This window comes from Papilio polytes, unplaced genomic scaffold, assembly GCF_000836215.1.
Source record: "Papilio polytes unplaced genomic scaffold, Ppol_1.0 DF821511.1, whole genome shotgun sequence".
Lineage (NCBI taxonomy): Eukaryota > Metazoa > Arthropoda > Insecta > Lepidoptera > Papilionidae > Papilio > Papilio polytes.
In genome coordinates this window covers 1,169,061-1,181,784 of record NW_013527693.1, presented here as the reverse complement: position 1 = coordinate 1,181,784, position 12,724 = coordinate 1,169,061, and the positions used below count along the sequence as shown (strand labels likewise).

The 12,724-nt window shown below is 32.0% G+C and overlaps 1 protein-coding gene across 1 annotated transcript; it reads left to right on the top strand.

The window, feature by feature from the left end:
- The first annotated feature begins 4,394 nt into the window (after window positions 1–4,394).
- Window positions 4,395–7,819, top strand: LOC106108495. The gene is made up of 6 exons (XM_013289673.1): window positions 4,395–4,521; window positions 4,825–4,949; window positions 5,373–5,462; window positions 6,057–6,247; window positions 6,516–6,641; window positions 6,847–7,819. Exons 1-6 carry the CDS (start codon window positions 4,472–4,474, stop codon window positions 7,357–7,359), a joined length of 1,095 nt encoding a protein of 364 aa, XP_013145127.1. The 5' UTR covers window positions 4,395–4,471; the 3' UTR covers window positions 7,360–7,819.
- The last annotated feature ends 4,905 nt before the right edge of the window (window positions 7,820–12,724 follow it).

The window sequence follows — 12,724 nt, the reverse complement described above, 5'->3', positions numbered from 1 at the left end:
TATAAGGTATGCATTTACTGAAAAAAAGCACATTCAAACAAAAAAAAGAGACATTTCAAACATCAGATAAAGTTGTCTATGGAGCAACTGGATACAGCCCAATGTGCGCCGTTACTTTTCTTCTATGACTTGTACTTCATACTTGTCAACACTTCTTAATTTGTAGTAGTGAACGGACATGATGAACTTTTTTTGGATCGCTATCTAGATTACTTTTATTGCATAGCGTAACCATAAACTTGACGAGAAAAAAGTAACTAAATAAATCTTACTTAAAACAATTTTATGAATAAACAAATATAGCCAATACTTAACTAATCACTAACTTCCTAACAATTCCTTTCGAATACTTCCTACAAAATTTACCTCTTAATTAAACTGTTTTCTTATTGGATTCATCTTCAATCAATTTTGCGCAATAAGCGATATTCATTTGTTCAAAATTAATGTTTCAATTATCTTTTCATCTTACAGGATAGCCTTTGATCGGTTTACGTTTTTGGTACGTTTTTTATTCCATTGACTTTAAAAATGCAAATTATTTTTGTTTCCAAATTTTTGGCAATCATCAAAACGGACTTTTTATTTAATGACCTTAATAGTTCAATGATAAAACTGAAAAAAAAAATGGATTATTATTGGTTTTAGATAATATGTTTGCGAATAAATACATCTTTACGTTATCACTTTATATAACATGAAGATAATATAAGGCGCTTTTATTTATTCATGCCTATTTAGGATTACAAACGCACAATTAAAATTCAAGTAATAATTAAGGGCCGGATGTGATGGATGGTTTCTTGAATAATAAAACAGCAAAGTACTTACAGGATACAAAATCTATTTATCTATTAAAGGTGCTGCTTAATAAATATATAATGTTTTGATATATAAAATTAGTTATATCTACTGGCAATCAAATCATCATCAACTTGCCCTTATCCCTTATGGGGTGTTGGCACAATATGTGCTGCTCCATACATTTCTATCAGCTGTCATATCTGAATCCACTCCTTTTTTAAGCATATACTCTTTCACACAATCCATCCATACTTTCTTCGGTCTTCCTCTTCCTTTGTAACCATCCACATTCATTCTTAACACTTTCTGGTGTTCCCATCGTCTCTTCAATCAAATCACCGTTGACAATTTTAACGTTAACAGATAACGTGTTAGAATCAATATTTTAAAATAAAAGAACGTATCTTTAAAAAGAAAAAAAACATAATCAAACACAATGCAAGGAGCTTCCCTGATTTAATCATTTACTTCTACACTTGTACTCAACGCACTGGAACTAAGTTCCTGCAAATTAATTTATCTTGTTGGAAAACAAAGCGGTTTGTTAAACACAAGTCTCCAGCGATCCGAGTCCCTCCGCATTTAGTGGAGCTCAAATTTAATTTGCACCGACGAAAATTGATACGAAACACGAAGCGAGAATACGAGATTTTAAAACTGAGAATTCAACTGAATTATTAATTTTACTGTCATTTGATTAAACTATACTAATACTAAATGGGCGCCCATTGGTAAAAATTATTTACAACGAGCTGTTGTCCGCGACTTCGTCCGCGTGGTATTAGAAAACATACGAACTATATAAATTACAAAAAACTACGTATCCCTCGGGAACCGGACATGTCTCGGGATGAAGCTTATCCCATGTGTACTCCAGACTTTGTTTTATATCTGTGCCAAATTTCATTCAGATAAGTTGAACTGTTGCAAAATGATTATGTAAACATTAAAAAACTAAATTAATGAATCCCACGGGAACCGTATCTATTCCCGGGATAAAAAGTGTGTGTTCTTCCAGACTATGCTCTAAACCTGCGCCAAATTTCATGGAGATCCGCTCAGCCGTTTAGGCTACAAACGCTAACAAACATCCATCCATCCATCCATCCATCTATCCATCCATCCATCTAAACTTTCGCATATATAATATTAGTAAGATTAGTAAGAAGTAAGATTAAATATTGTTTTACTTAAAAAACTTGTATCCATTTTTCTCTATGATAATTTTAATGTCCTCTACGGACCGTCAGTTCGGACATTTTTACTAAGGAATCGAACTGTTTTGTGAAAACTGTTCACACTGTAACAGTTCGAATCTTCAGTTAAAACTGTCAGTTCGAAGTGAGCGTATGTAGCGGGCTTAACTGTATCATGTTTTCACGTTCATCCGTTCGCGCGATTTCCCATAAGTAGTACAAAGTTTTCGTTTCATAAAATAAACAAGCAAAGTAAACCTCGGTAAGACTCTTCCAATATGCAACTGCATTTTGAAATATCCCGAACGAAGATCCGAACTCCCTTGAGAAATCACTTACAGTAATCTTGAAAGCGTCTTCAAACATTGATGTTTACTTCAAGTAATAAAAGCTACTCGGAAACATTGAATCAAAATAAGAGGATAAAATCACTTGTTGTATTATACACTTTTATTTTGTTTTTCTCTATATTTTTATTTTGTAAACGTGTTATCAATAATTACAATTCAATTTTTTAAACGAATTAAAAACAGCTCAACTCACGTTTTTTATAAGATAATATCTCATGAAAGTTTAAATAGTTTGTTTCAATTTTTTGGTAGAAAATTCTTGTAAAATGTGGAAACGGTGAAAAATATAAAACAGTCACATCACGTTGCAATACTATCGATTGTCATAAAAATAGAAGTCAAACGACGTGTCGTTCGAATACGAACTACAGGAATATTTCAAGCTTGTCCTCCATATATCTTAGATTGAAAAGATATAAGAAACCATGTAGTAAACGTTTTGAAATATAACTTGAGGAAAGTCTTGTCCAAAGACATCTTGTTAAAGTTCTCGTTATTCTATTTCTGTTATCTTCTTCTTTAATGAGAGAAATGAAAATGTCTTGTCCAAGAAGCAATCCTAGTAATGCAATAAAGAGAAGAGAGACTTGAAAATAGAATAATAAAAAAACAAAAGAGGTTTCTATATCTCGTATTCTCTCAAAAACTTCTGCCACACGTTAAGGCGTTGCGCTCGTTTGTTACCTTTTATGAATAAAGGTAATGTGCCAATGAAACACGTGCCATAACACATTGTGGTGTAAAGCACACGAGTGCATTAGCGGTTAGCCGGCGGATGTTTACATCCCGAGCAATTTCCTTTAGTGGCCATACCAACTTCCGGTGATAGCGGTCACTAGTTAACTATGTCTTAACAACACATACAAAGTTAACCAAGTCTAGAATTTCACTATCTAAGTTAGGATAAAATTTTTTGATCATCCCTTAAATTTTATGTAAAGTAAAATAATTTGTTTTCGTCAAAACATAACAAAGATTATTTTGTGAGGATCATGTGTCTTTAAACAGTATTCATTTCATTAATTAAGTTATATTGAAGATTAAGACTAAAAAATTGCCCCGATCAACTTTATTTTACAATTAAAGCCTTGTATTATTTATCTGTAAAGATTCAGTTTTTGGTCGAAATTCGATATAAAATAGCCAAAACTATTTCCAGAAACTATTTTGTTATGAGTTAACTATTCTTAATAACCTTAACTCTGTGCAATTACTATTACTATTTCCCAATTATAAGTTTAATTTTGAAAGGGAATGTGGTTGATGTGATTTTGTTGTCAGCAGTAATGGATAGTGGCAAAAGGCCATCAAAGTTTAACGTAACACTATTAACGGCACGACTGGCTTCTGAAACTAATTTGTTTAGCAGAAGTTCCGTAAGTATATTGTGAGGAAACTAATACGTAACTCACATATTCTTAATGTCTACAACATTTAATATTACTAGAAACATCAATAAATCTTAAGAATATGTGAATTCACTTAGTATTACAGTTGGTTTCGACTCCGTTGATATTTGTGTGTCATGTTTAATTCTCTTTGACAAAAGAGAAACAATATTCACTAATACGCAATAGGAACACAGATTTCTATGGAAAGTCAATGAAGAGATTAAGAATTCAATTAAAATACTAAGCTGCATTATAGAGCCGCAAGTGGAATTGTTGGGCTGCCGAAAAATCTTAATCAAAATAAAGCTATCTATTATTAGTACCAAGTCTCGTCGCCGCCGCCAACCGCGACCGTCAGCGCCATGACGACGAAAGTCAAATGGGCACAAATAGTTGTCTTAGAGCCTGTCCAATTATAGAGGTCAATAATTCTCTAGAGAAGTGTTATTTTAGTAGTGTGTTATTAGAAAATATTCTGGCAATACCAAAATGACGGAACTGACAGTCATGTTATAATTTGGTATTTTGACAGGTATTTTGGTCACAACATGTAAATTATTTTTGCATTTAAAATTATCGTGTTAATAAATAAATTATTTAGTGATATTAAATATGTTTCGGTGAAAGAAAATTGCTGTTAATTTAAACATTTCGGCTAAAAACAAAATGATTTTTATACGTATTTCATGATATTATCTTTTAAATTAAAACATCGTAAATTGTATAAAGTATGTGTTGCATATTTACATACATAGCGTGGACTTTTGATTTCATTCAGAGGTAAGATTCAAGGAACAAGAGCTGCGATCCTTTTTCATGGCTCTCCTTCTAGAGTGTTTTTCAATTTACTTGCTTAATTTTAATGTCTATTGGATATTGTATGCTGGTTTAATCGCTCATAGTGATAAAGTCGTCCTTGCTCAAGTTATAGTTACAGTTTTAAGTTCATTTGAATTTCGCAAAACCATTTTTTGCTTATATTTAGTATTTACTTAGTTATTACAAATATTTCTGTGTATCTCTTATAGTTTGTTACTCCTTTACGCTTTTATTTTTTTTATACAATATTTTTTATTTTTGCAGAATATGGAGTTTTCTAATGTCATGCTGTATTGGTGGAGCTGTTTGTTTATTATTTTTTATAGCAGTTGCATCTGGGATAGCGTTTGGCTATCACTACTCTATGTCTGAATATATAAAATACAATGGTAATTATATATGTACTAGCTTTCGCCCGCGACTCCGTCCGCATGGAATAAAAAAATGATTTTGTATCAAATACTCTATGTGTTCTTCCAGACTATCCCCTACATCTATGCCAAATTTCATCCAGATCCGGTCAGCAGTTTAGGCTACAAACTCTAACAAACATCCATCCATCCGTTGATGTAAACATTTGCAGTTGTAATATTAGTAAGATTAAAAAGTAGTAATAAATATTGCCTACTTTTTTACTAACTGAATACTTTAGTAATATACTATAAGGAAGACATGACACATATTCTGCATATAAAAACTTATCTTATATCCCCTTGTAGAGAATTTAAACTAACACCTTCAATTTGCTTTATAGGTATCTTTTCTTACATAGATTTTATTCTTCGTTTGTTAGATGATTCCTTCGTTTACAGATTCACAGTTGACCATTAGTTTAACGCGAGATATGAACAATCCTGTAGACGCGGATACTTGGTGGTATGAAGATCCCAAGATGTTTCTAAGTAAGTTACACAACTCTTTGGTGATTGTGATATATTAGGTATAGCCATGTTATGCTTTAAAAATATAGTCTTCTTTACCTCTTATGTTTTCTTCCAATTTGCACAGTATAACCTTACCAATAACACCGTTTTTCCATGTATCCACGCTCGCCACTACCAATATGGCCGTCGTGTCGCCGAGCCAATGCAACACCCTTATTTTGTCCTCTGACTACTGTCCGATTATTAAAGTAACAAGTAGAATTCAGACATTTTAAAACCATGATATAAATATTTAAATAATGTGTTGGATCACAATTACAAAGTTAATATTGTTATTTTAAATAAATGCAAAATGGTATTAATTTATAGCATAGACTAAATAACCTTCAAGAATACAGAATACATCAAAATAGTTAAAAAGCTACACATGAATACAAATCTTATTAAATTAGCTTGTTATGTTTTCTAAAAGTAAGTATTTTAGTATTTCTACTCGTAATACCAATGATAGAAATCTGTATAGAGCTATATGCAATATGCGCATTTGACTGGGTAAAAGATCAATATTGTTTTCCATTTCAAACAGTATCATCTTAGATATTAAAATTTCAGGACATCATGGACGTAAAAAATTTATTGCACCAACTACCGAAGAGGACTTCGACGTGGTTTTAACGGAAGACCTTACAGCAACAGAACAAACGACATCAGAACACACAATATCACAACGAAAGACAACTGAAACGGTTATACCAAAAAATCTTATTTTCGCCGTCACACCAACAAAAGTTCCATTAAATGATGTAAGGCTTTTGAAAGATTACTTTTATTAAATTTTAGAATCATTCGTTGTTCCTCAAATTTTAGGAACTGTAACAAAAAAAACTTCCCTTTATAAACGCCTCTTACAATCTAATAAATAACAATTTCAAATGGAGTTTGGATATTATTATTTAAAACGCTTTAACATATTAAAATCTAATTTCAGTATTCCGTTTATCTTTGATAGTTACTTAGTATGCGAAGCTAAATCATTTATTTTATAATATTAATTTGAATGTATAATAACAGGTTATAAAAAAGTTCCCACAAGGCTCCGTCAATGAGATGAAAGCAGCAATGGATCGTGTGTACTACGTAAATAAAGCGCGGAAACTTACGAGAACTGCCAAGAAGCGTACATCAGTGACTTATGCGGTAAATTAGTTTTGTTAGTGAATTTATATTCTGATTACTATACCGTTATATGATAATCTAACTTTACGACAGTCCGTTATAGATGCGTATTGCTTGCAGGGTTTTAAAATTACGAGCTACCGTAATGTTTAGTTAGTACTACACATTCCTTGATGACCGAACTCTCAAAAGTTTTTCTCTTTTTATTACGTATTTATAATTACAGCGGGTATCATCAAAAAGGAAAACAGTCAAGCCTTTCGAATATATCTCCGATTACGATGACATGTTAATGAAAGCAAGAACATTTACACCCATCGCTCTATTTTCTGAATACGACGAAACAGAGATAGAAAACTGGCGTAGAGTTGCACAGAGTATGCTATACGATTATCCTGAAGTACACGAAACTGATACAAGACCTAAAGAGGAAGCGTATCCTATATATGATAGTGGAGCTGTAAGAAAGGATTACACTGGTTCTAGGAAACATTTTAAATCTGCATACTATTTTATTGATCCATCCTATATGACGAGAGCAATAACAACAAATAATGATGACGATAAAGGGATTACCAAATCAACAAAACGTTTGAAGTATATATTTAAGTCTACACCTATTAAACATGAGTACACTGCAGAAATAATTGAACACGGAGGGCGTGTTATTGAAAAGGCTGAAGGAGATAATGAAACAAAAGTATACTTAGGTAAAGTACTGTCAGGTTATGGTAGATAGGCAATAAATTAAGTGAGATAAAAATGGATTAATCTTACATGAATGATTTAAATATCCTAAAGAGGTGTTAAACGATTATTTTTATCTTTATAAAAAGTGTAAAGATATAAATTTTAATTAGCAAGAGCTAGCGGATCGGATGAAACAATTCTCAAATTATTTTTTGGGCTATGTAAATTCTTGTAACTAATTACAAGTGTTAAATGGATAATCAAAGCATACAAACTCGATTACTGGAGTATTAGTATGTGATTTTTTAGGTTTGGGTATCGCACCTCGTTTTCTAAATAAGTCTTAGAGTATAATTTTAAACATCTTGTTACCAGTAAAGAATAAAATTATTTGGAACAAAATTAATGTAACGTGAATTTAGTAATAGTGAATGTGACGTCATTTGTGACGTTCTCGTGCGATATTGTAACGTGAAACGTAACGTTTATTGTAAATATAAGTAAATATTGAAATATTGTAAAATAAAAAATATATTAATATACTTTTTAATTCCTCATAAAACGTCTTTTTTATATTTTTTAACACCTACAAGAACTTCATCGTTTCCATGCATGCAAGGATGAGAACCCTTTTTTCTGACTAAATAAATAATAAAAACTTTTACAGAAAAAGTATAATTTGTTGTAATAATTTACTCTTACTTTCAGTGGTCTAATTAAAGGGAACCTTCCGATCCTCTGTCAGAAGTATACGTTCATTAAAAATTCTAAACTCATTAGAGAACAGTTTCGGCGTCGTGTTTTACGATATTTTGTAACGAGAGAATTTATACAAAATATTTATTATTTTTCACACTCTAAATTTTAGTCGTTTTTATACCAAAAATAATGAAGACTTACTTAAATTATACAAAGCAATGTAATAAATATAAAGGATAATTAGATTGTTTTTAAATTCATTGACGAATGATTGATTACTCGATATTTTATAAGTAAGTAAAATTGAGTCAAGAGCTTTAATATTGAATGAATCAGCATTTCTCTTTAAGATAAAGCACGTTAATTGAAAATCTGATGGAAAGATAAAGGAGCGGATCTGTTTCAACAAATTATTAATTTTAACCTTATTTAGGTTACCTTTAGAAAATCTTTATGAAATGAAAACACGTTTCAATTGATCTAGTAAAAAAGCAAAGGCCTTGGAAGAAATCAATAAGTCTAGGAGTGGAATATTTGTGGCTTGTGTAGCCTTGAGTTCCCACTCACGAAACATCTGTACAAAAGGTTATTTTTCTCTTCGAAAAAAACAGATGTGTCTATAAGAAACAAATACGTGACATGTAATAGATCAAAATAACAAATAGTCAATAACTAGTAATGACAAATACAAGACAAGCAATATTAATACATTGGGCAAATACGCTTAAATCAAACAACATGGTAACCTTGTAGATTCTTCGTAGCAATTCATCTTTACCGTATCAAAAGTCATGTAAAATAATCTTACTAATTGTAAATGTGAAAGTTTAGATGGATGAATGGATGTTAGACTTTGTAGCCTAAACGGCTGAATAGATGTCGATGAAATTCGGCATAGTTGTAGAGGATAGTCTCGAAGAACATAGGCTACTTACTTAGTTACTTTTGTTTTTTTTTAATTCCACGCGGACGGAGTCGCGGGCGAAAGCTGGTTACCTAATAAAACTTTCCGTACCTTTTAAAAGCAATAGGTGTATTTAATAATCTACACCTCTACGCCGTAGCAATCTCTACGAAACCGGTCAAACGTTACGAAACCAATCCGCACAAAGCTACGAAAACATAAACATTTTTCTCACGTACAAACTTTTATGATTCGACGTAATTGACTTCGCTTGTGTTGAAATTTTGATTGTATTGTCCTTTCATTGCTGAACAATAAAACGTAGTCAACATAAAAATATCAAACTACTACGTTTATTGAAATTAGTTTATATTTATCTTAAATGTTAAAATACAATAAAACAAAATAGAAATATAAAACAATCGTCAACATAAAATACATAATACGGTCTAGAAAAAAAGAAAAAAATATTTTTCCCAAGTTTTAGGCAAATAGTCGTCAAAATGATTGTTAAATATTTGTAACCAAGAATAAATCTAACGGTTGCGTGTTACAAGTTTGCTTTCATACTTATAAGATACAGTGGGGAAGTTACCAGGGGTGTGTCGCTTGGGGTATTTTAATAAAGTCAAAAGGGGAACAATGTCGTTGTCTGGTTTGCATATCGATAGATCACGCGATTGGTATTCTCATCACGTAGTTGCGAGCGAGGCGACGTTACGTAATCGATTTCATTGGAAATATTCGATCGCTCTCTTCCTTCTGTTACACCCTAAATATATTCATAAGTTTTTGCTTCCCTTTCCTTTATCGCACCTGTTTAAAGTAGTGGTAAAGTTCTGTTGAAAATACACCATCCAAAAATTGACTAACAGGAATATTACATTACTGATTTTTTTCATTTAATTAACAAATAAACTTAACTAAATGTTTTATAGCTATTAAATCGAAACCATTGAAATGTTATTTCACGGTGTTTCCAATGACGTGATGCTTAGCTAAGCGAAACTCATTTGACGCGACACTGTGTAATGAGAGACAGCTCAGCAAGCAATTATACTCCGATAACAATTTACAAACTGTCAACTAACGCAACTGGTTAACATTATAATAAGCAATAACTATTCGATATATCTGTCCTCTTTCCCACGTCCGCGTTATATCTTACATCTCTTTCATGTAACGAAATGTGACGGATTGTTAGAATTCAAACAGCAAATACACAAGTTTTTTGACCATAATGCACGTATAGGCGCATTCTAAAAAAAAACCAAACAGTATAACGTAAATCTGAGATCAAATATAATAAAAAAAGTTCACTTTCTTCATATTTAAAGTGTACTTACGAATAGCGTGTCGATAAATTGGTGAACTTCCGCCATGTATATTTTATCACAGCAATTGGTTCCATGTCAATGTCAAATTACTACTGTATAAGTTCAGTCGATATCGGCGGGGCAAGGTCAAGCTCTTTACTATTCCTTCACGATTCTTATTATGATTGTCAGTTTTTTATAATTTTAATATTTCTCTCGTTCTTTTTAATTCGATCATATTTCAACACCTCACATATAATATGAATTTCTTCTTTATTTTCTTTAAATATTCCCTCACTTGTTGCTGATATAGTAAATTCATAATGTTCTTGTGTTATATTTTTTGGTTTTGTATGTTTCATTGTGGTCTTTGGGTTTGGGGCCTGGTGATCCTTTACACAAAGCGCCACCCTAGTTTGGACACCCGTCTCCTGCCCTAGGAGAAAATTAATAAGGCTGTTTGATTTCTATTTGTGCAGCACCTTATCATGTAAAAATTTATACATACAAAAGTCATACAAAGTTTAACGATGACCTTACGAATACGTTCTTCCAAATTTTCGTGCTAGGGCTCTTCCACATATACCGTATATGTTAGTCTTACTGCTTCAATCTGAATCCTTAATGGTTTCTTAGTGTAGATCTTACTAAATTAAAGGTCCAATTTTGTGGTAATTAAAATAACAATCATTTTAAGCTTTTACTTACTTTATTACATACTTTTAGTCTAAATCTAAAGCAATATCCTTATTGATTCAACTTAACGATTTCACGGACAATTAATTTAGTTAAAACATTTCCAATTTGGGAGAGTACTAGAAACAAGCAAAGCTTTAAAGTACCCTAATAAATGTGAACGAAATTACGTATTAGGGAAATAACTCATTTTATTTTACGAAGGCGGTCACTGTAAAGTTTTATTGTTACTGTAACCATAAATTTAAACTCATCATCATCATCATCATCATCACCAGCTCACTATATGTCCCCACCGAGGGGCTCGGAGCCTACCCTAATGTTAGGGTGACTAGGCCATAGTCAACCACGCTGGCCAAGTGCGGGTTGGTTGACTTCACACATATCTTTGAATTTCTTCGCGGATATGTGAAGGTTGCATCACGATGTTTTCCTTCACCGTAAGAACGTCAGGTAAATTATGTACATATGAAAATTCGAAAAATCGAAAATCACATTGGTACATGGCGGCGGGATTCGAACCCAAGACCTGTAGATTACAAGTCAAGTGCTTAAACCACTGAGCCACCGACGCTCCGATTTTTTCTTTAATTAATCTTTTTCTCTCCGAAATTTAAACTCAACACATCTTAATCAGTTTAATAACAAAAAAGGAACGAAAAGTAGTCCTCTATTGTCTGAAAGAATCCTGGTTAATTATCTTTGTGTTATAAAGACTATTAAAAACATGATTATTGTTTTCAAAGCAGTCCTGATTATTTCTATACTAATAACTTTATATTTGATTGATAGTTTTCTTTTCGAGATAAATAATTCTTCTAACTCTAAATGTATTTGTGGTCCTTTTATAAACAATGCGATTCCAATCAGACTATCAAACTGAAATAAAGAACAAAATGTATTTTTATTTATCTCAGCATCAAATTCAAATACATTCTCAACACATTTATGTGTGAATTCTGTCAGTGTTGTACAGTTGGAGCTACGTTATTCCACCCTCGAGACGTAGATGCTCTCAGTTGTTCTACTTTCACCAAGACTTGTTTTAAATTGCATAACTCTTAGAGTAGTGTCATGTCTACATTTGACTACTAAAATGACTACGCATATTCGCATTAATGTAAGTTAACACTACCAACTGTTTTCGCCAGTAAAAACTACTGTTGATATTATAACGTAAACGCATTTTCATACTTGTAAAATTTATTGTAGAAAATATGGTTGAACTTATGAGTTTAGGTTAAATGATGATTGGACATAAAGGTATGAACACACAAGGAATGTTCATTTTGATTTATTTTTCATGTTCGTATGTCATTTAGTAATACAATTAGCTACACGTGTCCCGTCAACGTGTCCCAGTTGTGTAGCTTATATTATTATATTCCCAAAAGGCAGATAGGCATAGTTAGGGATAGATATGTTTGTTAAACATGAATTTTTTGACCTATAAAATAATTTGACTACTAGTCAGCCGATACGGAATAAAAATAAGAGTGTACATAGATTTTCATAGGTATGTAAGCCATTCATATAATCGTGGACTACCCACGGAGGTAATTCAATCGGACTTATTGAATCTTCTAAATTTACAACTATACTATTATAATAAAGCGTAAACATACACTTCTTTGTTGCCTAAGATGTCAGCAATTACAGCATATTTTCGAATAACTCTTTTTTAATAAAGAGCCCTACACTTACGTCACGCTTTAGGCTATATATTTTCACGCCGTTAAAGTTCATCATCATCATCATCATCATCACCAGTCCACATATCCCCACCGAGGGGCTCCGAG